The sequence below is a fragment of the Drosophila santomea genome, chromosome X (genome assembly GCF_016746245.2).
Source record: "Drosophila santomea strain STO CAGO 1482 chromosome X, Prin_Dsan_1.1, whole genome shotgun sequence".
Taxonomy (NCBI): domain Eukaryota; kingdom Metazoa; phylum Arthropoda; class Insecta; order Diptera; family Drosophilidae; genus Drosophila; species Drosophila santomea.
This window is the reverse complement of record NC_053021.2, coordinates 4,549,989-4,575,314: the sequence shown is the minus strand read 5'-3', so window position 1 is coordinate 4,575,314 and position 25,326 is coordinate 4,549,989. Positions and strand designations below refer to the sequence as shown.

At 46.8% G+C, this 25,326-nt stretch overlaps 6 protein-coding genes across 10 annotated transcripts; 4 read left to right on the top strand and 2 right to left on the bottom strand.

Moving 5' to 3' along the window:
• The first annotated feature begins 197 nt into the window (after window positions 1-197).
• LOC120455034 (beta-1,3-galactosyltransferase brn) lies at window positions 198-1,469 on the top strand. The gene has a single exon (XM_039640868.2). The coding sequence runs from the start codon at window positions 252-254 to the stop codon at window positions 1,233-1,235; it is 984 nt and encodes a 327-aa protein (XP_039496802.1). The 5' UTR covers window positions 198-251; the 3' UTR covers window positions 1,236-1,469.
• A 254-nt stretch (window positions 1,470-1,723) lies between these two features.
• LOC120455036 (thymosin beta) lies at window positions 1,724-6,769 on the top strand. The gene is made up of 4 exons (XM_039640871.2): window positions 1,724-1,894; window positions 5,535-5,670; window positions 5,735-5,848; window positions 5,980-6,769. Exons 2-4 carry the CDS (start codon window positions 5,535-5,537, stop codon window positions 6,117-6,119), a joined length of 390 nt encoding a protein of 129 aa, XP_039496805.1. The 5' UTR covers window positions 1,724-1,894; the 3' UTR covers window positions 6,120-6,769.
• A 64-nt stretch (window positions 6,770-6,833) lies between these two features.
• Window positions 6,834-9,445, bottom strand: LOC120455033 (tRNA (cytosine(34)-C(5))-methyltransferase). Its single transcript, XM_039640867.1, has 3 exons — window positions 9,255-9,445; window positions 7,350-9,174; window positions 6,834-7,294 (listed from the first exon to the last, which is right to left on the bottom strand). The coding sequence occupies exons 1-3, from the start codon at window positions 9,312-9,314 to the stop codon at window positions 6,936-6,938; spliced, it is 2,244 nt and encodes a 747-aa protein (XP_039496801.1). The 5' UTR covers window positions 9,315-9,445; the 3' UTR covers window positions 6,834-6,935.
• Window positions 9,446-9,853: 408 nt separating this feature from the next.
• On the top strand, window positions 9,854-10,589 carry LOC120456907 (augmin complex subunit dgt4). The gene has a single exon (XM_039644035.2). It carries the CDS (start codon window positions 9,951-9,953, stop codon window positions 10,515-10,517), a length of 567 nt encoding a protein of 188 aa, XP_039499969.1. The 5' UTR covers window positions 9,854-9,950; the 3' UTR covers window positions 10,518-10,589.
• On the bottom strand, window positions 10,515-12,689 carry LOC120456905 (histone acetyltransferase Tip60). The gene is made up of 5 exons (XM_039644034.2): window positions 12,485-12,689; window positions 12,290-12,416; window positions 11,011-12,235; window positions 10,707-10,919; window positions 10,515-10,644 (listed from the first exon to the last, which is right to left on the bottom strand). Coding segments are annotated over exons 1-5 (1,626 nt in total). The 5' UTR covers window positions 12,545-12,689; the 3' UTR covers window positions 10,515-10,643.
• A 47-nt stretch (window positions 12,690-12,736) lies between these two features.
• LOC120456904 (pneumococcal serine-rich repeat protein) lies at window positions 12,737-23,209 on the top strand. Of its 5 annotated transcripts, none has more exons than XM_039644030.2 (8): window positions 12,737-12,925; window positions 13,671-13,989; window positions 14,049-14,701; window positions 15,839-15,967; window positions 16,139-16,855; window positions 16,990-17,466; window positions 17,592-21,276; window positions 21,403-23,209. In XM_039644030.2, exons 3-8 carry the CDS (start codon window positions 14,111-14,113, stop codon window positions 21,465-21,467), a joined length of 5,664 nt encoding a protein of 1,887 aa, XP_039499964.1. In that variant the 5' UTR covers window positions 12,737-12,925; window positions 13,671-13,989; window positions 14,049-14,110; the 3' UTR covers window positions 21,468-23,209. The 5 variants fall into 5 exon arrangements, with proteins under 5 accessions (XP_039499964.1, XP_039499963.1, XP_039499965.1 ...); XM_039644029.2 differs by having other exon boundaries at window positions 12,737-13,096; XM_039644031.2 differs by lacking the exon at window positions 12,737-12,925 and adding an exon at window positions 13,463-13,602.
• The last annotated feature ends 2,117 nt before the right edge of the window (window positions 23,210-25,326 follow it).

The following is a 25,326-nucleotide window of genomic DNA, read 5'->3' as shown; positions in this document are numbered from 1 at the left end:
ATTTAACAGTGCTGCCAGCTTTTGAGCGGAGCAAAGTTATTGGCGAAAAAGTTAAAAAAAAAACAAATTTTATTTTAAATTTATATCAATTTCACAAAATTCATCGAACTCCAAAATGGGCCTTCAGATTTAGAAGAATTTGAATGCTTTTAGACTTAGTTCATTTTTAAGTGGGCCGTATCAAGGGTGGGCGTTTGGTATTTTTTCCACGTCACGGTCACATTGGTGGATTTGTTTTTATTTTGGTCGCAATGCAAAGTAAACACCGCAAACTGCTGCTGCGGTGCCTCCTGGTGCTGCCCCTCATCCTCCTGGTGGACTACTGCGGGCTGCTGACCCACCTGCACGAGCTGGACTTTGAACGGCACTTCCAATACCCGTTGAACAATGACGCCGCATCCGGATCTGGATCCAAATCCTCTGGACTAGAAAAGTTCTCCTACCTACGAGTGCCCTCTTTCACGGCGGAAGTGCCAGCTGACCAGCCCGCGCGTCTCACGCTGCTCATCAAAAGCGCCGTGGGTAACTCCCAGCGGCGGGAGGCCATCCGCCGGACGTGGGGCTACGAGGGTCGCTTCTCAGACGTCCATCTGCGACGAGTGTTCCTGCTGGGCACGGCCCAGGAGAGCGAAAAAGACGTGGCCTGGGAGTCCCGGGAGCACGGCGACATTCTGCAGGCGGACTTCACGGACTCCTACTTCAACAACACGCTGAAAACCATGCTGGGAATGCGCTGGGCCAGCGGGCAGTTCAATCGCAGCGAATTCTATCTCTTCGTGGACGACGACTACTATGTTTCGTGCAAGAACGTGCTCAAGTTTTTGGGCAGGGGGCGTCAGAGTCACCAGCCCGAGGTGCTATTCGCAGGACACGTCTTCCAGACATCACCGCTTCGTCACAAATTCAGCAAGTGGTACGTTTCGCTGGAGGAATACCCCTTCGATCGCTGGCCACCGTATGTCACCGCCGGGGCGTTCATGCTGTCGCGGAAGGCACTCCGCCAGCTGTACGCCGCCAGTGTCCACCTGCCCCTCTTCCGGTTCGACGACATTTATCTGGGCATAGTGGCCTTGAAAGCGGGAATTCCCCTCCAGCACTGCGATGACTTCCGCTTTCATCGGCCAGCGTACAAGGGTCCGGACAGCTACAGTTCGGTAATAGCCTCGCATGAGTTCGGAGATCCCGAGGAGATGACTCGGGTGTGGAACGAGTGCCGCTCCGCCAACTACGCGTAGCATCAAGGACAGGACTGAAGGCCGTTGGAAATTGTATATACGAACGAGTCAACACCTATGCAACAGCCTTATAAAGTATATTAGGAGGAGCAGATAATACCTTAACCGTTGAGTGAGACTTTAAACTAAGCAGCTGGTGGTAATAGTGCAAGTAGAGACTATGTGCAAATGTCGGATAACTTTTGATGCAATATAAAGTTGATTAACATAAGAAAGCGAACAAAGAACTAAAAATCGAAATTCGGCGCTCTAATTTGGCAGTTGTATCCGCTAAGCGGGGCTAGTGTATCCGCTAACCGGGATTAGTGTATCCGCTAAGCGGGGTTAGTGTATCCGCTAGATGACATGTGCTTCATTTCCAGTGTGACCATGAAAAATATTACCAACGAAGTTCAGTGTGACCGCGCATTCGCCCAACAAAAAAAACGCAGAAACAAAACCGCGATAGTATCGCCGTCGTATAAAAAGCGACGGTCAGCGCCGAGCGCCAGTATTAAATTTGTGACGTCAAGAGATCCGCTTCGCGAACATCGAGGGCTAAGCTTCCAAGTGTACAGCTACACATATATAAAGATATATATAAAGCCGACCCCGCCAGCATCCCAGCTTAGTAATCCACTTTGCCAATCCAAAAAACCAACGCCAAAAACCAAACCAAGGTGAGTTCCATTTCGCACTCAACGCAAATTGTAACTTCGAATTTTGTCGCTTTTTGTCGATTTTCGATGGGGCATCGCCGGTAATTTCCTTATCCGTGGAGAAGAGACAGTGGTAAAAGGGGATCCTAACTGGTTTTTATTCTTCATTGATTGCAAAAATGGCAGCGGATTTGTTATAAATATTTATTGTGCTGGTCTAGTCCGTTACTTTTTGCTCTTTCTCCTCGTTTCCATTTCTTTTCTTCTACTTTGTAACTTTTTTCTGCAGCTGTTGAAGCGCTTTTGTCTTCGCCCCTTTTGTTGACTATTATTTTTTGTGTGGCTCAAACTTCAGATTTGCGCGTGTGTGTGTGTGTGAGTGCCGGCCGGCATTTTTCACTTCTTTTTTCGCCGTCTGCTTGTATGCATGTGTATGTGTGTGCGTGCTTGGGCGGGGCGCATGTGTTGTTGCTGCCCAATATCCTCCCCCACAAATGACACCACAAAGAAAGTGACACTGTCTCGCAAATGAATTCATTTAGTATCACAGAAGGCATATAACTTAATCTGATAAGTTTGAGCTTAGGTGAAAAGCAAAAATATGTGCAAATTTGAGTCTTTTCAAAATATAGATGTAATTAGTCAAAGGAATTTGAATTATTAAATAGGTGTTGAATATAGTTGAAGTTCTCAAAAGTACAGCCAAATCTATTAAATTAGAGAATAAATTTCTTGCAATTACTTGAATACCAATGAAAAATGAACAGGGAAAGAAAAACATATGCACATTTTATAAGGATGAAGTCACTATCTGTGCGACCTCGGCTGTTCGACGTGTGTGCTTGCAAGTTGCGAATTTTGCTGGGCGTGGTGCTATGTCACTTGGATATCCAATATCCAGCGATTTTGAAATTGAATATATGACTAAACGCAGCCGCCTGCATAAAATGTGTATATAATGTGCACAACAACAAAGTGCTTAAAATTCATTGCAAGTCGCCGATTGCGCCTCCCTTTCGCTCTGACTCTCTCACTCCGTCTCTGTCTAATCGCACACACTTGTGCATTTCTGCAGGAGATGAGGGTGTAAATGTAAAGCGGACGTGTCTGTCATTTCTCATTTCCCCATCTCTCCAGCTCCTTTTCTTTGCGCTCTCTCCACCCTTTCTTCTCGCCTCCTTTTTGCAGTCCGTTCGTCGGCTGGTTGCCACGCATCAGCGGCTTTGACTCATTTTATTTTACATACATATGTCTGTTATGTATGTACGTATGTGCATATTCCTATTCTTATTCCCAAAACAATTTCTGTGTCTTTTGTTTTTAACGGTCTCTTGGCGCCGTCTCACTCACACCCCCGAAAAGAGCCAAAAGATATATATATGTATATCTGTAAGAGAATTAACCAAAACAGGAAGAAAGAAAGAAAGCAAAATAAAAACTTACAAAGCCAGGCGAAGAAGAAGCACAGCTGTGTGGGCAACGATAAATTCACCAACAAACATATGTACGTATCTATATACATATGTATGCCTGTATGTATGCAATGTGCGATGATTCATCAGCGGCTTTTAAGCGGGACGACCATATTTCGAAGTTGGAAGTTGATTCACGGCGAACTTCATTGCCCCCTCCCCCATAAAATCACCACCTCACCGCCCCTAATCGTCATTACTCTCACTTTGTATGTATGCATGCGAAGTTGTCGTTATTGGTGATGTTGTTGTTTTTGTTGCTTAGTGGCCTCTCCTTTGTTCGGTGCAAGGAGCTGACTAATACGACACTCGTCGTTTACACGATGACAAATTAATCGATATTCAAACTGATCGTTGAGATCGATACTACATCTCAAACACTATGTCCTCAAATTGAAACTCAAGTTTATACATTATTTGATGCGAAGATTACTGCGAAGACAATTTATGAAAGCTATAATCATAAAGCTTGACGTTCAGTTACCGCAATCAAACAACTATAATCCCCCAATGAGTTACACATTGAAAAGAATGTGCAAACATAATTTCTAGAGCAGATATTTTTTATTGTTCAGTTGCCGTTTTCTCATTATTGGCTCACCGCTGTTATTTTGGTACCGATAAAGAATTGTGGCCAATTCATTGGCATTATCAGAAGAAAGATTAGCGAACCAAATAATGTTTAATTAATCATCAGTTAAATACAGCAAATCAATAGATTTTTGCATTGGTCAGAGTATTTGTATCAGAGTAAGGAATGTTGGGGGGATTGCAGCTAGTCGGGTATACATTCGTGATAAAAGTGCTGCATGAACCAAGCGGACTACGATACGCTTGTGAGCCAGGGGTAGTGGAAGTAAGGAGGGAGGGAGGTAAAATCGGCGGCCGTTAGTCAGTTAGTCAATCAACGTGATTGGCCAGCCGCTTGAGGAGCAGCTTTCCGACCATTTATGGCCATAAATGTTCAAATAAATAAATATAGATTCGCGATGCCTTTTCTCTGCTTTTCCGTTTTGCTTTTGGTGCGGTCGCTGCCCTTGTACCGATTGCATTTCAGCGCAGCTGTTCAGTTGACTGCAATGCAGTCCCAATCCGACTGATGACTTGATACCAATAAGATATCGGTGCACAAAGAGGATTCTTTGTCCGGCGCAACTCTGATTGGAACTCGGGGGCATGCTATGTGGCACGCACACTCGAATTTCGCAACTAAAAATAAACGTGATAAAATGCAGTTTAACCGCTCGACCAAGTACACATGTCTTCTGATAAGAATGTCAGTGCTAAAAACAAAGGCCAAGAACAGCAGCAAAGCGAATTGGAGTCTTAATCTGTTTCCAGTTGGAAAGGTTCGCTGAACTCCTCGCTCTCTCCGCTGCGCTTTCATTCTCTTTCCCTCTCCTTCTGATAGGGACACACACTTGCATGACTCGTCCTTGCTGAGCCTGTGTGTGTTTGTGGCTTTGAGTCATCGTTATCGCCCCACATTTCTCCACATGGCTATCGCTTGAGAAATCAACGGTCAACAAAGAGACATTACGTTTCTGTTTAAACAAAATGAATTATTTATTAAGGCGCAACACAGTATCAACAAAAGCAAACAGTGAAGAGCAACAAATCGTCAATCGGAAAGTTGGCTTCCTCTTACTCACCGATAACATCGATATCCTCTTCCGGCTTGGCTCCAATTTGATTTGTTTCTAATTGGAAATGTTTAAATTAGAAATTCTTTTGCATTTCCATTGTTAATAAGCTAACAGCTTGTAGCTATTTCTATATATTTTTATACATACCTACAAATCATTTATTGGTTTTATGACTTTTCGTACTAAAAGTTTATATCAAAGGGAAACCGGTATGAGTATGAACACAGTAGCTCTTATCTAAGTGCCAGTGATATTTTTGTATGGTTGAGCTGTTTTGATTTTTTTTTTTTTCAATTTTCTTGTGTACCATTTGAAATCAATATTCTTTATAAATTCGGGCCTAAGACTCTGTTATCTAAGGTAAAACCACTATCACAATTCCCAAATCAATTGGGTGTGTCAGCAAACTAAAACAAAGATCTTAACAAGTGATCGATCAGCAATTGAAGCTACGAGGACAAGAACAAGCTATAATCCCAATGAAAAGATACGTTTAGTATCAAGACAAGTAATTTAGGATTCACCAAAAAACTTCTTGTTCAGATGGCCGCCCCAGCACCAGCACTCAAGGATCTCCCCAAGGTGGCCGAGAACCTGAAAAGCCAGTTGGAGGGATTCAACCAGGACAAACTGAAGAACGCTAGCACCCAGGAGAAGATCATTCTTCCGACCGCCGAAGGTGAGTTGGCTGTTGGTGAACGGCCGAAACCATGAAAACCGAAATCTAATCCCCCGGCTCACAGATGTGGCTGCCGAGAAGACCCAGCAGTCGATCTTCGAGGGTATCACCGCTTTCAATCAGAACAACTTGAAGCACACGGAGACCAACGAGAAGAACCCGTTGCCCGATAAGGAAGGTGCGTTGTAGGCCATCTAGTATATGGCATATGGTTTGGCCATAAAAGGCAGCCTGCCTTAGATGGCCAATGCAGGCTCTATAATTGTGTTGTTATTTCTCCATATCTCAACCTCTCAACTCAAATTGCAGCCATCGAACAGGAGAAGGAGAAGAATCAGTTCATCGCCGGCATCGAGAACTTTGATGCGAAAAAGTTGAAGCACACCGAGACCAACGAGAAGAACGTGCTGCCCACCAAGGAGGTAATCGAGGCCGAGAAGCAGGCTTAAAATGGGGGCTCCAATGTGGTCAACTCCGATCCGAGATCTGAGATCCGATCCTCAGTCACCCCATCTCTCTTTTTCGTCTCGCCGCATCTCACTCTTTATACGTATAAAGCTATTCCCTCTCAATTTTCAACTGCTACCAAGTTATTTGAACCGTTGCGCATGCGCGTGATAGCAAAAGTATTTTACTATTATCGTATTTCGGTTGTCCTTTTTTTTTTTGCAATATTTTTATATATATATATATTTTTTTGTATTAACAAGCAAGAGAGCCAGTCTCATTCCTACAGCGTAATTAACATAAAATAAACATTCGTCTATCCCATATATTTGTGCATAAATGTTTCCAAAACACACGACACACACATCATCAGAGGAAAGATAAAACGCAGATACAAAGCAATACGACAGCCAACTCACTCAGAACATTTACACAAAAAAAGACAGCAAATATATGAGAAATACTTTTTAAAAGACACGAAAAACGTATGAAGCGTATAAAACAGAAAAACAAAAAGAAATACGGTAGAAAAGCATCTATATAAAGAGTATGTGTAATTTTTTAATGAACTTTTTTTTATATACTTTACATACGATATATTTATACTGGGAAAAATAAAAACGTAAATGTACCATTTTATAACAAAAACGTACTAATACTGCACCGACTTTTGCCTTCTTTGGGGAGGGAAACCTTTTAAATAATAACACAAATTGTTGAAATTGCCCACTTTGGGGATGTTTATATACTTTTGATTCGTAGTAATTATACAACTGGTCCGCTTAAATGCTAGATTTCGTAGCTACTCCCGATAAACACTAACTTCTCGTGGTCACCTCTTCGGTGTCCATGGGTGTGCTTGTTGTCTTGGCGGCCTCTGGGACATCAACAGCTCCACTGACAGAGGATGTTGACTCCGTGGCGGCACCCTCGCCCGAGGAATCAGCTTCGGCCTCACCACTCTTGCCGGCTTCAGCGTCTGCTGCAGCAGCAGCCGCCACTCTCGCGTTCTCGTACTTGTTGGTCTCAAACTTGCTAAGATCAGCGCCTAGCAGCCGCAGAATGTGGACGGTTTCGTCCTTGTGGACATAGGCGCGCAGACTGGAGGTGCCGCGCCAGCCCACCGTGTACAACGTAAACCGCTCGTCCACGTACTTGAGGATGCAGCTGCCCACTCCTGAAATGGAATACCATTAGCTAACCGTTAGAGCATAAAAACCGACCGAACTTACCCAATTCCTTGCAACGCTCCTGGGTTTCCTTCTTCAGTTCGTGAGTCGACGGTGGCTGCGTGGGATCGGTGCAATTAAGCATCATCACCAGGTCCTCCCGCTCCACTTGGATTCTCCTGTTGGCGCCCATGAATGCATTGGAGGTCTGGAGACCCTCCTGGGCCAATCGAAAGGGATGCACCGTGTGCCTGTTCTCGCAGCGCACGAATGTCTTAACGCCCGTGTTAATGATTTTGATGTTGTTTTCGTTGTTGAGCACCAAATCGCGGATGGGGTCGGAGCAGTAATAGATGTTCTTCTTTTTCTCCGTGATGCAGCGAGTTAGAAGGCATCGTTGGCTAAGGGATTCGTCCAGCTGGTAGAACTCCTTGATAGCCTCGTAGTCAGGATCATTTTCGCCAAAGAACACATACGGATCTTCCTTGTAGCCATGCAAACGTCGCTTTTTTCGCTGCGGTCCCCACGGGACGGACTTTTCCTCGACAGGCTTGCCCTCCTCATCCAATTGCGGCTCACCTGCAGGCTGCTTGGCCTTCTCGTTTAGCTGCACTAGCTCCACCACATCGTTCTTCTCAAAGCTTAGCTGACGCCGCTTCTCCAATACGGCTACAAAGAAGCCGCCGCTGTCCTGAAGATGCGGCAACACCCGAAGGCACTTGTCCAACCCGATCTTGGCCATCTCGTCGGCCGGCAGCGGAAACATACCGGGCCGTATGATGGTGTGCAGGCTTTCAGGCACCTCATCGAAGTTGCTAAAGATCTGGTCCACCTCCTTAGTGGCCAGTTTCCAGTCAGTCATGCCTGGCTTGTACTTAAGACCTGGCACCAAGTGCCCCGCATCTACCAGCTCTAAGGCACCGTCAGCGTCCTTGATAATGCGCTGCAGCACCGCCTCGTTCTCGATGGGATTCAATGAGCAGGTGGAGTATACCAGACGACCGCCAACCTCCAGCATTTCAGCGCCTCGGCGCACGATCCGGTACTGGATGCCGTGAAGGTTGTAGGCCTGCGCCAAGTTCCACTTGAGCCAAATGTCTGGATTCTTGCGCAGTGTGCCGTCGCCGGAGCAGGGTACATCGCACAGGATCTTATCAAACTTAAGGATCGCCTTTGAGCCGTCAGGCTTTGTGGTCAGGAGATTGGGAAAGACACTGCTGTCGTGGTTTGTCACCAACAGGCAGGGCGAGTTAAGGCGCTTGGCCTGGTGAACCAGCATGTAGCAGCGGTTGTTATCCACATCGTTGGCCAGGACAAAGCCGGGCGGAATCTTGTGCTCTTCGGGAGCAGCGTGAAGAGCCTCTATGAGCTGGGCTGTCTTCGAACCTGGCGCGGCACACATGTCCAGAACTTTGTCCGTGGGTCGTACATCCAGGACAATCGGCGGGATCATGGATACCGCCTCCTGCCGGCTGATTCCACCCGCTGTGGTCTCCACAATAAGGAAGTTGTGCAGCCGGTATAGCGGCTCCGAGCGTCGAATGTCCTTTCGGGTGAGGTGAAGCTGGTAGGCCAGACCGTTTGGATACCAGGGTAGGCAGAGCGGACGTTCCACATCCTCGGGCGCCTTCTGGTGCAGCTCGGCCACCGCCCTCACATACTCGGTGAACAGCTGCGTCTCAATAATGGAGAGCAGGGCCTTGGCCTCGTCCTTGAATCCTGTCACACGGAAAGTAGTGGGCAGGTTGTCCCTGATGGATTCGAGGAACTGCGACCACTCCTCTTCGCTGGCGCAGATCTTCTGCAAGTGGTAGTACTTTATGAAGAAGGCATTATCCCTTTTGATCTCCTCATACGGCAGGGCCCGACGATCGGGGCGCTCGGGACCCTATAAATATAAATATAACATATATAACAATAAAATCCAAAAACGTGGAGTGTTACTCCTTTCGAATTCAGGTGACTCACGTTCTCCCGCTTTTGGCGTTTGCGGGCCGCAAAGGGGTTTTGTTTCTTGTTTCGACCCATTTATCAATATCAAGCCCAAGGTATTAAATCAACTGAATAAGTTAAAAAAAACCAAGCAAACGTTTATATATTTTCCAAACGAAACGAATAAATAAAACGTGTTCGATGGCTAACTGGCAACACTGATGCGTGAGCGTTGCCGGACAGTTGGAGCTTTGCAGGGAAAATGTAATATGTTATTTAAAAAGTATTAAACACCTGGTGAACACCATTTTACAGTACTTGGCTTCCGTCCCATGAAGATGGTGTAAACATTTGACTTATTTTGGAATTTAAAATTCAACCGCAATGCTAAAATTTTTAGCGCCAAAATAATTCTGCGCTGCCATCTGCAAACTGGTTTCCTAACTATCGATAAATAAAGTCAAACAACGAATTTTACTTTTCTAAAAACTAGAATTAGTTGTTTACAAATATTGTGCAATGCAAAGATAGTATAACGATCTTTTAATTTTAATATTCTTCTCGAGGACGTTATTAATATTATCAAAAAAAAAATTAAGAGCCAGATTTGACGAGAATGTAGCTAGGCGTTCATCAGTATTTAAAACCTCCGTTAGCTGACATCGAAAGCGATAGCTGTAATCGAATCCGAATTTACCACTTTTTAAAACGAAGACATTTTTGTAAGCCATCATGGAGACGTCACGCACGCCCACCATGACCACCCCACCATCATTGACAACTGAGGGCACCATGGACGACATCCAGTACTTGCTGCATCTAGAGGCGATGCGCCGTTTCCAGGAAGACAGCCGCAATGTAAAGCGCCAGGTGGAGGAGCAAGTGCGCATTTGGCTGGACGCCAAGTGTGAATATCAGCGGGAATTTGGGCGGCTGGCTAAGCTCCTTAAGTGCGGAGCGCTGCAGGCAACCGTGGATGCCCATCGTGTATCTGATGTCAAACAAATCAACCAGGCGGCCAAGGATGTCGCTAGTCTGCAATCCAAACTATGCAGTGATCTACGTCCCGCCATTTTGGACTCCTACGATGTGGAGCAGTGCTTGGAGCAGCTTAACACCACCCACAAACCGCGGTTAAATCTCTGCCGGCAGCAACGTGAGTTCGCCCAGAACCAGGAAGCTCTAAAGAGTTTGCGTACCGCAGTCGATGGATTAGAGAATGGTATGGAGATGGGCATGATTCAGGCAATGGACCGCCTTGTGGAGGACCTCCTCCCACCGCGGGAAACAAACCACTAGTCTCAAAAGTATATATGGTTTTGGGATATAAACTAGTTTATAACAATAAAAACGGAGACTTGCGAATGAAAACTATGAGCTACAACGGTGACATGTCCATCCGGAGAAGGGCATTGGTAGCGGCAATCTAGAACACAGATTTAATGCTGATTAAGCGCAGTTCGTTAAGCGGACAAGAAGGGAGATTACCATTTGGAGCGCTTGGACCAGTCTTTTGGCGTCCAGTGCAGGCATTTTGAGTCGATGCGGATTTTGCGCTTGTCCATTGCGCGCCGGTGCTGCTCGATGGTATCCCGGTTGATGCACACGATGTACTGGCCCTTGTAGTAGTTGATCAGGTTTAGGTTCTGCAGCGTTGAGATCACGTCCTCTTTTTTGATGGATGTGCATTCGCAGATGTCGCTTTAAAGAAAAATGAGAAATGAATGTATGGTTCGACAATGTTTTCTCTGGTTTGAAAACTCATTACTATAAGCTTTATAACTAGCCATACTTTATTGTTATGGTGGGCTTCTCGCCGTCCGTGCTCGGGTTTTGGCTGATAAAGATCTCCAGTATGGTTTGCGCCCAGTACGATCGATACGACAGCAAACCCAGGTCAGACAATGGTTTCTCCGGCGATCCCGTCTTGCCCTCAAACTTGGACAACTCGTAGCTGAACTCAATGAGCAGTTTGCCGTAGCCCTTGCGCTGATAGGGAGGCATTGTGAGAATGCAGGCCACGTTGTAATCCTCGGTACTCTCCTTCTCCTTGGAAAAGTAACCTACTATGTGGAAGCCGCGCGAGTCAAACTCGGTCATTACGTAGAAGAGAAACGGATCTGTATCATAGTACAGAGTCTTGTGGTCGAGAAAGAGTTTGGCAAGCAGGCACAAGTTCTGGGCATACACCTTATTTTTGCGGCCGTCGATTTCAAAGAAGGAAATTGTGTGTTTGCGGTAGATCTCGTTCCCCGGCGGATGCCTAAGATTGCACTTAGACAGGTGCCTCTCCAGGCATTTCCTGCTCTTTCTGTACTTTAGGCAGAACTCGCAGATGTAGATGCATGACATTTGACACAGCTCTTGCGGATAGGGTGAGAAATACCAGGGTTTAATGCGATGCCTGCCCAGTTCAATCATCTCCACGTTTTTCATGCGGGTGACCACGTCGTCCTGGTGCGTAACCATGCTGCCCGATTGCCTCGGCGTGGGCGTCTTGCCATCCTGCGATCCATCACCATCCTCATTGGCCGCACCGCTTATCAAACCGTCGCCGGTTACATGCACGGGCGTAGCCGTGGGTGTCTGTGGAGTTGTAGGATGCGGATGTGACTGCTGCTGTTGACTCGGCAGGCTGTGGTGTCCATGGGCCGAGCCTCCGTGGACTTTTCGTTTGCGATTGATGCGTTTTTGAAGAGCTGCGGCCAGATTGTTGCCATTCACAAGCTCTCCCCCACTGCTGGGTGTCCCGGGAGGAACTACAGAGCTGGGAATACCTGCAGGGGGAGGAACACTGCCTGATGCACCAGTGGGAGTCACGGGGATGGCTGCCGGAGTACCGGAACCAGGATGTTGTGGCGATGTAGGCCGGGAAACGCTGCCCGCTAAGGAATGGTGGCGCTGGGGCGTCGTCACTCCGGTGCTAGTGCCCGTTTGGGAGCCGTCCCGCCGCGGAAATTGCACTTTTCGTGTGTACAGATCCTCTTCGTTGACCCATTCGTCCAAGCGTTTGTTGACTGCGAATTGGAGCTTATAATGAAAATGTTCTCACTCGACGATCTCGTACTCACAATCCACATAGTGCACGTAAAACTGCCGGCGCCCGTCCAACTCTTTGATGCTCACAATCTCCGCCAGGGGCCAATCGTCCGTTTTGTGCATTCTGACGGGCAAGCGACATCCCTCGGTAAGGGCGGCCTACAAGTTTACGGTTTTAGACTATTATATCGAACACCAAAAATACGCCAAAGCGTTCTCAAGCCTACCGTTGACTCGCAAATGGAGGCCACATCGTCGTCAAACTCATATTTGTGGTTAATTTTCATTTGTTTATATTTTACGTGTTTTTTTCGCCCTAAAAAAGCAGCGTTGCCAGATGGCGAAATGGCAATAACTATCGACAAATCGACGCCAAAGTGACATCAGCGGTTTAAAAATATCGATGACATGGGCAGTGCTGCGCAGCGTCGCGTCGCCTTTTCAAAGTGCTGCACAATACAACAACAATTCCAAAGAGTTCTTCGGTACGGGTTCGGTATTTTTTCTCATGTGCCTACTTTGCGATTAAACAATTTCGCCCGCTTACAGACAGCTGTAAGATAATAAACCCAACCGTTCGACTCTGTTGCAGTTGATATAATTTGAGTGCGCGGCTATGTGCTCCCTTCTTTTCAGTTGCCAAACCAAAAAAGAAAAACGCTGAGAAGGTCAGAGAAATGTACACAGGCGCATACCTGTGCCCGTGTGTGTGTGTGTGTGTGTGCGTGCGTGCATTCGTGTGTGCTCGTGTGAGTGCGCAGAAAGTTATACAGCTGTCATCGACTGCCGTATTTATCAATAAATAACTACTGTGATCAGCGGAAAACTTCAGTTACTGGGTAATTGTGACTACAACTGCAGGGCAAGTGTGCCGCAGTGGCCAAATGCTAACGTGCTGAGCGGGGAATTGTTAAAAAAGCTGTGGCAAAATGACGTGTTTTGCTCTAGTGTTGCCACTGACAACAGCCGCAGGGCTGCCAACTGGATGCGCATTTTCCTAAATAGCCTCCTTGATTATAACAATTAGTTGGTAAATGGGTATGCAATCTTGTGTTGATTATTAAATGGAAGCTTAGAGCAAAAGCCGATTTACCAACCTCAACGGATTGCCCCTAAACAATAAACAGCATTTGACAACCCTGACATGCAGGGCAGTTGGCAACACTGTTTGACAGCCAAAAAAAAAAAAAAAAAAAAGAAATATGGAAAACGACCAGTGCTTTTAAAAGAAATTTGAAGTCAGTGGGCCGCAAAGGGTCGCCAAAGACTAAAAAGACGCACCTGCCACCACCCCTTGACGCTTGTCCGCTTAACGACAACAAAAACAAATGGTCCAAAACACACAGTCAGTGGGCTAATGTCTCAGTTCCAGTTTTAGTCTCACCTTCATCCCCATTTCCCAATCAATTGCAGAGATCCGGGCGCACACATTTCCGTATTCCGCTTTGCTGGCGAGAAATCCGAATCCCCTTGCCCAGGAACCTGCATAAATGCCGCGGACAGAGGTTTGAGCCGGAGGATAACTACTGACGACAGGCCTGTCAAGTGCAGCAGGAGTCCCGAGTGATAAGCAATAGGTGGGCTCCCCCAGTAGTTCACAGCGTCTGGAAGTCAGGAGAAAGCGGTAGGAATCGGCGGCATAGCCGGAAGAGTAGTTACAGTCGCGGTGGCGACCACAAGGAGGCTGGGCAGCTGGGCTACTTAGAAAAATCGCGAAGAGAAGAAACAGTTTGTAAGTAGTGGATAGGAACTCGAGATATACCAGTTTACTAAAACAAACTTCCTCAACAGATTCGAGGAATTCGAATGGCATTTGTTTTTTTCGTTCGTTGCGTGCCACCAAAGGAAAGAAGATGAACAATGAACAAACGCCGTCATCATCGGACACACCGGCGGATCGTGTGGGATCTGGTGGAGCAGCTGCCAAACTGCCGACGATCATACCAGATACGCCTATCGTTTCGATTGCCGCTGGCACGATGAGCGAGAGCACCACGACGACCACCGCCACCAAGACAACGCCGACGCCATTTCCGCAGGAGCAGCTCATGACCATGATGTCGGACCATGTGGCCAAGGTGGACGCGCAGCTTGACGAGGCCTGCAGAAACCAGGAGGCCAAAGACGACGATAGCCAAGGAGCGGCAGCAGTGCCTGCCAACCATGTAGCCACCAGCGGCTGTAGCAGCAGAGGCAGTGACCCCAAGAAGTCATCGTCCCCTAGTAATAGCCATAGCACTGGTAACCACGTCGTAACCACAGAGGCTGCCAAAGGCTCTCCAGCAGCAGAAGATTCGTCCTTTTCGCAAGTCTTTGCCATGCTGAAGGATTCGCCCAACGCTGAACTGTCGCGGCCAAACCGCAGAGTTCTCCAGTACGGGGCCACTGCCAAGGGCAAGACCCAGGACGATCAGAATGTCGGCAAGAGACAGAAGAAGAAAAAGGTAAGTGCGTTCTGGCAGTGGAAATATAGCTCTTTTTTTTAGCAGAAACCCTGTTAAGATATTGTTTTATTAAGAGAAAGGTATCGTTGTTATTCGCAAAATTTCTCATTTGAGTGCGTTCTGGGATGCTGAAACTATGGAGATCTTGAACATCATATCTTGTCCATAAATGGACAGTGTTGAATAGAGCTATAATGCCCACATATAAAGATTAACGTGGTTTGAAAATGAACTTTTTAACAAAGAAAATGTAGCAGAATCCCCTATGATATGAATTTTGGAAAATAACATTAGAGCAGCGACTAGACACACTACAAACACACTTTTATCGAAAGGCGAATTGTATTTCAAAAAAAAAATGTATCGACAAAGTGAACCCCCCTAATGAGCACATATACGCGAATTTTAGCTTTAGTACCGTTTACGAAGTTAATGGCAAAGTAGAATTTGGAAAAAACTAGCGTTGGTTGGAAATAGATGAAGAATTAGACCAAATATACGGTCATCTCGCTCTGGCCAACTTGGTTTGTGGCTTTCGAAATAGTTCCGTTACTTTTGGTCCGATCTACTGTTCGCACGCAGGAAATTTAAACCAAAAGGAGAGAGAGCCGAGTTCACTGCAATTTCTACAATTTCCACAGATTGCAGTCGGTTTTTGAACAGCGCTTACGATAATTATTGAAATTCAGACTCCGATTCGGGCAGGCAGAAGGAACGGATAAAACCGCAAAGCGTTTGTTTATCTAACAACAACATTGGCGACAACCGCGGCATTAACCACACAAGCTTCTCGTCTTTTCCCGTTATTATTTCAATTATTGTATTTTTTTTGTTTTTTTTTTTTTTTTTTGTTTTTTTTGTTTGTGTGCAACACCATATACATATGTGTGTACGTATGTACATCGTTTATTTACTGGAACCGTGTGCTATTTAACACTTCAATTGCTCTGCGGTCGCTACTCCAGCAGTACGCATAAGAAACTTGGGAGGGCATGTGTTTGCAATAAGTGGAGCTGCGATTTCTTTTGATTTTTTTAGGTTAAGTCGATTAATGTTTTACATATGTACATTTGTGTTCGTGTTGGTAACTGGAAAATAAGCAAAACTAATTGCCGAATATTTCCCACGTCTTTGCAGACAAAATACGATACTTGGGAAGATAGCGATTTTAATGATCTGGACGACGCATCATTAAAGAAACTTCTAGAAGAGGCCTACTGGTATCGAAATCCAGGCGATAGGAAGAACAAGAGCCCGCGATTTCTGGTAAGTTTGGGCTCATATACACACATATATGTACATACATATGTATGTTGCTGTAATTAGGCCGTAAACTGTTTTCAATACTGCGTACATGCATATGTGTGTATGTATCGGCTTTACCTGCACCACATTGAGGCGTACAATAAAAGTGCATTTTCATCTACAACCCTGCAGCAAATGCTCAAAAAGGCTGAGTACGACGAGGAGATCTCTTATCGTGCCATCAAATCCTGCATCACACTCAACCCATCCGCACTAACGCCCAGTGCAGCAACAGGCTCAAGCGGCGGGAGCAGCAGCAGTGCAGGCCACAACAGCAGCTACAACTCCACCAATCACCGGTCCACGGATCCCGGCCAGCGGCACAAGCAGGGCGGCTCGCTGCAGGATCTCGTCGAGGCGGCGCACCGCAGCGAACTGGCAACAACCTCGGCGGCAGCGGCAGCGGCGACAACGGCAGCAACCCAACGTTTCAACTGTGATTACCAGCTGAGTGGCCGCCCCAATCGCCGCCAGCAGCAGCACAACCAAAACGCCACCTCCTCCGCATCCAAAAAGATCAAGAACTCAAACGTCTCGGGCCGGCAGCGCGAAGGAGGCAGCCTGCCCAGCAGTGTTAACTTTGACCCGTCAGCTGCTATGGAAGCCAAGCAGCACAAGCAACAGGCTCAGCCTTCGTCCGAAGCTGCAGGAGGTTCGTTTTCGGGATCGGTTGGTAACAAGCACCACCACCGCAGCAGCACCGGCAGTTGCAGCAGCCTGCCAAGTCATTTGGGCGAACGCGATCCGGAGGCTAGCACCCAGTTTGACTTGGACGTGGACGATGCGACGGGTGTCGGTGCCAGCGCCGCCGTCGGCGTCAGCGGTGTCCAAGACGACTTCATGTTGGAGGTAAGCGATTTTAAGTATTGGTACAATGAAGTGGGTAATGCGGTTTGAGAGGTTAGATCATTTTCCACATAGCATCTTTCTCATGATGTGGCTTTGTACATTGCTAATTCCCCCGCTCTTCATTTCCTGTACAGCAATTGGACCCTCAGAACCCCTCGGTGAAGTTACTGCTTGATGCCCTCAACGACAAGCCATTGGAGGCCAGGTACAGCGCTGCCGGCAAAAAGTTCCTAATCGACGACCGGTTGCATTTTTCCGTCCTGGAGTTGTCTGCCAGGAGGAAGTTGCAGCAGCAGGCACAATATCTGGCCGCCCTCACCGGACAATTTGGTCTCGGCCTGGAGGAGGAGAAGCGCAAGGTAGAGGCCGGCTACGTGTCGCTTAACGACAACTACACGGCGTGCTCCTCAGTTTACGGCGGTGGTGCTGGTTCGCCAGCTGCCGTGGAGGGCAGCAAGCCCTCGACCTCCTCCTCGTCCTCGTCTACCGGTAGCAACTGCGGTGCCTCCTCTGACACACTGTCCAGCGATCTTCGTCCTGCTAAGATTGGACGCATGGTCCCCGCCGCAGCATCTGTGGCAGCTGCGCCGATGGGTGGCAAGACCACAACGGTGAGTTAATATAAGGGTTACTGTTACAAGTCTATAAGTGCAACTTGTGACACTTCTTCGACTGCTAATACAAAGTCCTAGAGTTCGGCTCATGTTTACATCATCATCCATTTTTTTTATTACAGCGTCAGCTAGACGAGAACGGAAATGCATTGGGCGATGGCTTTGGTAGCAGTGCATCCAGTGGAGCCAGTGCAGTCGCCAGCAGTAGTAACGGCAATGGAAACCAGTTCACAGCTCTAATAACCACCACGGTGGGATCCAGTGCACCCACATCTTCTGTCGCACACCGTCAGAATAGCGTCTCCACGCTGCTCTCTACGGGCACCAACACCACGACCACGGCCATGGCAGCGGCGGCGGTGGCTGCATCCTACAGCCAGTTGCAACAGACACCGGGTGGCGGCACGGCTGGGGCTGGTTCGGGAATTGGTATTGGTCTGCAGCAGCCCACCAAGCAGAAAGCGAAGAAGAAGTCGCAGCAGGAACGCAACACGACCACTGTGGATGTGGAGTCTGTTGCCGGCTATAGGGGCAATGATCCTGTCGAGCAGCTTGTCAAGTATATTGAAAACGATGTCAACGGTGGCGGGAACAGCGCCGCTGGACAGCGCAAGAAGGAGCGCAAGAAGCAAAACAAGCTCAAGAAGAGCAACTCGCTGGAGGAGCTGCGCACCTGCTCGAAAATGGAGGTGGACGATCTGAAGCGCCAGTCGGCTACCACGGAGATGATGCGCCAGAAGAAGGGCACGAACAATGCGTCCTCGGGCGGATCGTCGTCGACGGCCTCTGGTTCCTCAAACAGTGGCAAGCACAACTCGGCATCCGTGGCGGATATTAACAAAAACTGCAACAAGGAGCAGCAACAGCAGTCGACGCCGACGGTTCAAGTGCGCAACAGCACAAATCCAGGATCACAGCAGCGGAAGGGCGAACGTCGGTCTTGGGGCACCGAGGAGTTGCAGTACCTGGGTGACCACCAGGAAATGGCCGCTGCCTGGTCGGAGCCGGAGACTGTGCGTCAAAAGCAACTGCCACTGGCGCTGCCCGCCTTGGCGCGCATGTCCGAACTGGATGCCCTGAATACCGTCCTGTCGGAGACCGCTGAGTTCCATGTGGTTACCAAGAAGAAGAAACCAAAGAAGCAGCGTGCCGTTACCATGGATGATGCGGCGGTGGCTGCGGCTGCAGGCACGGGGGGCAACTTGCAGCGCATGCAGCAGATCACCAAGTCCGCGTCCTCTAACATAATGTCCCAACGGATGCACTACTATACCCCGTACAACAGCAACAACGGAGGAGGCAGTGCCAACTACAAGCAACAGCATCAACAGGGCCAACAGTACCAGGAGCACTACCAGGCGCAACAGGGGCAGCATCACCATCACCACCACCATCATCACCATCATCATCACCATCACAGCGGCTCGGCGGTTTCGAATCAGGTGGATAGCTCGCGGCGCAAGTCCACTTCGTCAATGCCGCCATCGGAAAAGTCTGACTCCAGTGATCTCGACTCTGTCCACTCGCTGCCCATTCAGACGGGCAAGAAGAAGAGCCTCGGCGGTGGCAACAACAAGCAGCGGGCGGCGCAGGCAGCCAGTCAACGCCAGGCCAAGCAAAACAACAATTCTGCAGCCCCCATTTCGTATGCCGACATTGCCCGAAACAAGAAGGAGGCCTTGAACAATGCCACGGCCAGCGACACGGAGCTGGAGCTGGGCGACAAAATCCAGAGCAAGTGTGGCGGCAAATCTAAGTCGCGGCCCGACTTTCCGGAGCTGCCAGGTGCTGTTACGACGGGGGCTGCAAGTGGAGGTGCAGTCAATCAGGCGGCTGTTGTCAGCAACCAAACATCGCCGCCGTCCTCGTCCAGTTCGATCAGTTATTCACAGAGTCTTAATGCAACGCCGCCCAGCAGCAGCAGCGATGCAGAGTCCACCAACTCGCCAGAGTTGCTTGCGCAGGTGCAGATACCGAATTACAGCATGGCCACGCCTACCCTAACATCCTCCACGATCAGCAGTTTCAGCAGCTCTGCCGCCAGCACCTCATTTACATCCTGCTCGCCCCCAGCTCTGCAGAAATCCAAGAGCGTGGAGCACGACACCAGCTACAGCTGCAACAGCAGCAACTTGGATCAACAGTATCCGGCACTAGAAAGGACCGTCAAGCGGCATAGCACCAACAACGTGTCTGTGGCCGTCGCAGCCTCTACCTCGGCATCGGCGTCCTCATCTTTGTACAACTTTGCAGCGGCAGCCAAGCAGCAGCTGGCGGAGAACGCCTGTGCGGCCATATCACCGCCAGCAGCAGTAACAACTACCTCAACCGCAGTCGCAGTCTCAGCTCCAGTTCCAGCTTCAGCTCCAGCTCCAGATGCAGTTACAGTTCCTTGTTATTCCTCATCCTCCACACAAGGCTCGACTCAATATTTATCTTCTACTGCATCGTCGGCTATAGCTTTATCGTCGGGCAAGGCAAAGGTCAAGCCAAAGGAGCTATCTCCCAGCAGCAGTTTCAGCAAGAAGCCAACGAAGCCTAGTCAAGACACACCGTCAATCAGTCTGTCCATTTCCACCACGCCTAAGGCGACCACCAGCACCAGCACTACTACTACACAAAAGACCACGGCTGCCACGCAGACCGAGGGAGCCAAGAAGCTGATCAGCGGCATCCACAAGCTGCCCAGCAGCAATTGCATTTCCAAGGGAGCCGGGGCCGTTTTGGAGGCCAGCGCTGGCAGACGTGCTGTGATTATACTCAACGATGATCGCGAAGCGGGCAGGAGCAACAATGAGTTCATATTCGGTGATTTCAACGAGGATGAGCTAAAGCTCTTTGACGATAACTTGGATGATGAGGAGGAGGGCCAGCACAAGCAGTCTTCAGACAAAAAACAGCAAACAGAGACGGAATCTGATGTGGGCCAAGATTACACCGAGGACGTGGACCAAGAACTAGACAAGGAACTGGAATGCCTGGGGCGACGACCAGAGAAGAAGCAAGAGCGACAGCAGGATGTCAGCGCCAGCTGCGATCAGCATCTGAATGATTCTGGCGCAGCTTCGGATGCGGTCAACAGCTCGGCCAGCCTTGACATGCTCTCAATTTCTGCAGAGGCGGCACAATCGTCACCTAATGCGGGGGCAACTGCTTCCTCATCCAGCGCCGCCAGTCTTATTAACTCGTCCACGCCATCGGGTGCTTCATCCGCATCGGCAAGCACCTCCACCTCATCGTCCTCGGTCTCGATTTCATCCTCCTCGGGCGGCAACGGCGCCGCTTGTCTGGCATCCGTTTCCGGTATGCTTGGAGGAGTGGCCAATCAGTCGGGGGATAGCGGCATTTATGCTGCCGCCAACACGTCCATTAAGGAGCACGTTAACACTTTCCTGAGCAAGGCCAGCAGCAGCGAGGAGACGCTGCCGAGTCCCCACTCCATATCGATGCAACAGTTGGAAACGTGCAACGATATCGAGGCGGCTATCATAGCCGCGGCCCGTGCTGCCGCTGCTGCTCGGAGCACCATTTGTAGTCGCAGCAACTCTCAGGAGCAGGAGACCGCGCATTCGCAGGTCAAGACCAAAGCGACTCCCAATCCCAATCCGGAGGCAAAGGTTGTTCTGCCTGTGTTTATGACCTACAACGATGACGACGAGGAGGACGACGAGAGCCTGCAGGAACTGAGCTTCATGGCCGACCTTAAGGCGGATGCAGTTCCGGAGGATATTTCGGTGCTGCCGCCACCGCCTTCACGTCCAGCGATGATGACCAACACGGAACTAATCGTCGACTACATCGCCAAGAGTGAGTACTCGGGTTTGGGTTTCCTCTCTGATTTTAGCCATGCTATCAACTATTTGTATTCACAAAACTTTTGTGAGAGCAGCAACTATGGCCGCATTATTAACACTTTCATGTGCACTTTTGCAGCCTGGAATGCCATTGCCAACAGCAAGTATGTAACGTACTACAACGAGCTGGAGCAGGAGACCTAAAAACCACACAAACAGCAATCGCTGCAGCATCAGCGATATCAGCATCTTCGTCGTCAATCACAATAGCAACGTCAGCAATATCGGCAGCAATCTAACGAGAGCACCAAACATCGGCTGAAATCAGTAGAGCAGTTTAGTTGGAATTGCGTGCTCTGAAAGTTTAAATATTTTTTTTTTGCTGGGCCATCTTTTATATATCTACCGATATCGTACACACACTACAAATTATTGCTATAACGATACGCTTCTATGCTAATTAATGTAACGAGTCGATAGACGAACTATTGATTAACTTTTGCAAACGCGGCAGCCGAGGATCAGGGTAGACATCTGGGGTCAGCATTGTCAAGGAGTATCAGGTGTCTGCGTTTCCAGTGTGAGTGCATGCGTGTGCCTGAGATTAAGAGTATAGGATCTATTTAGATGCAGGTCGATATTGTAGGGGTGTGGTTCCGGTTCCGCATGCCCAATAGGTTAACTATTAAAAAAGGGATTTATATGGAGGAATAGAGCGTTTAGCTGTGAATAAGAAGGATATCATAACTAAGAAAGTGAACTTACAAGATAAAAAGTGGTCGCGGGACAGGAGGACAGCTATAAGTGAATATTTATTTAACGTAAGTTGACCGAGATTTAACCGTTTTTTTTTTCGCCACAAGATGCGCTGTTCAGATAGTGATGTTCAATCAAGCATTTGGATCTGCTTTTGTTAATTTACAACCTTCTGGCTCCCGAAAACGCAACGTTTTACCATTACTATTACTATTACTATTAATATTACTGTACTTTAATTATTATTATACAATTACGCAACCGTTTTTTTTCGTCATTGTTTCAAATGCCCAATCTGGGCGCGTTGTTGGAGGAAATCCTAATCCTAGATATTAGACAGAGTCAACGTCGCGTGTACATAGTGGACCAGAAGTCGTGGAGGCAGTTCGATCATTTTGTTTATGGATTAGAAGCAGAACCGAACAGAACAGAAAGCCCCGCGGAAGATATTTGATATGTGTGTATGATAACGACTATTTAAAGTAAACTATGTAAGGCCCGCTTTTTAGCTCCGGCTAGCCATAAATAAGCCTCAAGAGGAGAGTATGTTAAACCGAATATTCGCAAACAGAGAACCACAAAATACCAGCAAAAATACTATTATGCACTTACGAAAAATGCCGCCGTTTAGCAGGGAGAGCTTCAGATGGACTCTCCGAAGGTAAAGAAGTATAGATATCGTAACCATTTAAACAAAAATTAAAAGTAAACATCAAAAAAGTTCAGTAGAGAAGAAATGAATTGGAGACGGAGAAACAAACAATAATCGTTAAGTAAACTCGTAGCATAAAGAGCGCAACTAAATTGCTGTCAATAGGAATATACATTATATACGTGCATCTATTAACGTAACTTTTTTTTGATAATGCAAACGTTAATCGTTTAAAATCGAGTATGTAAGAGCAGGTAACAGTTAGTGTGAACAAAAGTCGGAATAAAATTACGGAAACAAATCATAAAATTACATTAAATTATCTAAAGTGCGAAACGAGAAAGCCTATCTAGAAAGCTAATCATTAAAACATTTAAAAATCCGATTTGGAATGCCCACTCCTTAAGTCCGAATAAACAGAACAAACAGTGCGAAATGTTTTTAGATATATGTGAAACTGTTTTGCTTCAATCGCTGTATATTTTGAAAATAAAAGTAAAGTAAAATACCGAAAGGCGGAGCATATACCCAACAGCAATCAACCCGAACCCTTGACCCTCTCAAACTCCGCATGCGACACTCGGCCAGAGCTGTTGCTGCACTGCTCTAATCCATGTTAGCCATCCGAAGCAGAATCAAAAATCAAAGCATTAGAATTTTAACTATGTTGCTAGGAGGATGATAATATGCGGTATCTGTACCACACACATTAAGAAGACACTAAGAAAAACACTAGTTTTCAAATTCTGCCTTTTGGCGGTTACCTTGAAGAGCGCCATATTTTCTAATTGTTTGGGGGCTGCTGAAAACGAATTTGTATCATAACCCAGCTTACTGTAGTTTTTATCTTGCGAATATTAATAACAACTTGAGGAGAATGGAATAACCTGTCTTGAATTCTTTAAAGAACTATATTTGATTTATTTGAGATTTTAGTTTTCAATGTTTTGTGTTTAATGGGCTGGTGATCGATTTCTGTTTTTTGCCGGTCAACATTTCCTTTCACACCCAACGCCTTTTTCGAAAATATCAAAAACTTACCCTGTTCTATTTACAATACGCATGTTTAATTTCAGCCAACTCAAATTAGTCTAAGAAACGTGTTTTTAAAGACGTACATCTCTCGTGTAAACTAGTGTTATATATGTACAACCACTAAGTCAAACTAAGCCAATGTACACTGCAACAATTTTAGACAATTGAGAACTAACAAGAAACAGAAACAAAATACACAAATCCGAAAATATGAGAGTATGAATAACAAAATTAAATTATATTATACGCTAGGCCAGTAATTCAAAATAATACTGAAATATTATAAATTACTTATAAACAAAAGGAAAAACACAAAAAAAAGTTTCTTATGTGTGTATTTATGTAATATATATATTGTAGTTGTGTGTATGTGTATATAAATAGTAAATTGTGACTCGAAAAAAAGAAAATCACCGAGGCATATGAAGGATCAGGATAATCGGACATTCAATTTCCCGCTATATAGTAAACCGCCTTTTTCGTAGGACGAGGGTGGCTCGAGCTTGGAGTTTGGAGGTCGAGACTTCGGCCGACAGACCAAAACTAGGATTGTTTTAGTTTCGCCTTTTGTTTTTACGTAGCTAGCGTATTGTTCAATTTATCGGATATTAGATATCGGAGTAATCGCTCGAGTTGCGTACAGTTAAGTCTGCATTATTTCCGTCTTGCGTGCACTTGTTGAGTTTGAAATACAAAATAATAATTGGGAACGGAGTGGAGTGGCGAGAATTTAAGCAGCAGCGAGCGCAGTGGGAACTATAATCATAGATATACATACATGTAACAAAGTCTACGACTAAGTCTATTTACTACTGATGAACCTACTAAGTAACCCCTGATTCCCGATCCCCCAAAATTCCAACCCATCCCTAAATATAACTTATACATACCAATATTTGTACATGCGAAAAAGCGAATGGCTTTAGAATTTAATCGTAAAGGTCCGAAAACCGATTAACCAATCGAGGCAGAAGCAGTAACTGAGAAACGTATTTGAATGAGAAATCGAAATTTAATTTAAAATTTGTTTAAATTATCATAAACTGGAGAGAAGTGTATTTCTGTGGAGAATCGAAATAAAATTAAAAAAAAAAAAAGAAAACAGCTGCTTCAGATTTTCCGGCTTTTGCTAATCACATCAGCTGATCATGGAAATTAATAATTTGGTAAGTTTATCAAAGTACTGATAGAAATCCATGGGAAAGCTTATATTTTTCTTTTATCTAGATAAAAAGGAATAATAAATCTTAAAATTAAAAATAATTGTAAACCTCGTTGATATCCGAAAAAGTCATGCAAATGAAATTGCTCAACAAAAATCAAACAGCTGATTGGCGTAATTGCGACTTGCTTAGGGATGGTCGGGTCTCGGCAAATCTTCCTCACGATCCAAACAAACTTAAGGTATCTCGTGTATATCGTAACAAAGACGTGACAGAACCACAAGAACAATGCGACTCCCCATCTCTGATTAGCGTTCTGTTGCAAAGTAACGGCATTTCTCCTTAGAGCCTGAAAGCATGCAAGGGACGGCCATCATGGAAATATCAGATAGTTGTCTCGTTCTATGATAATTGCTGGCATCTGCCGCCACCTGCTGAGATTTCTGTTCGCCTGGTG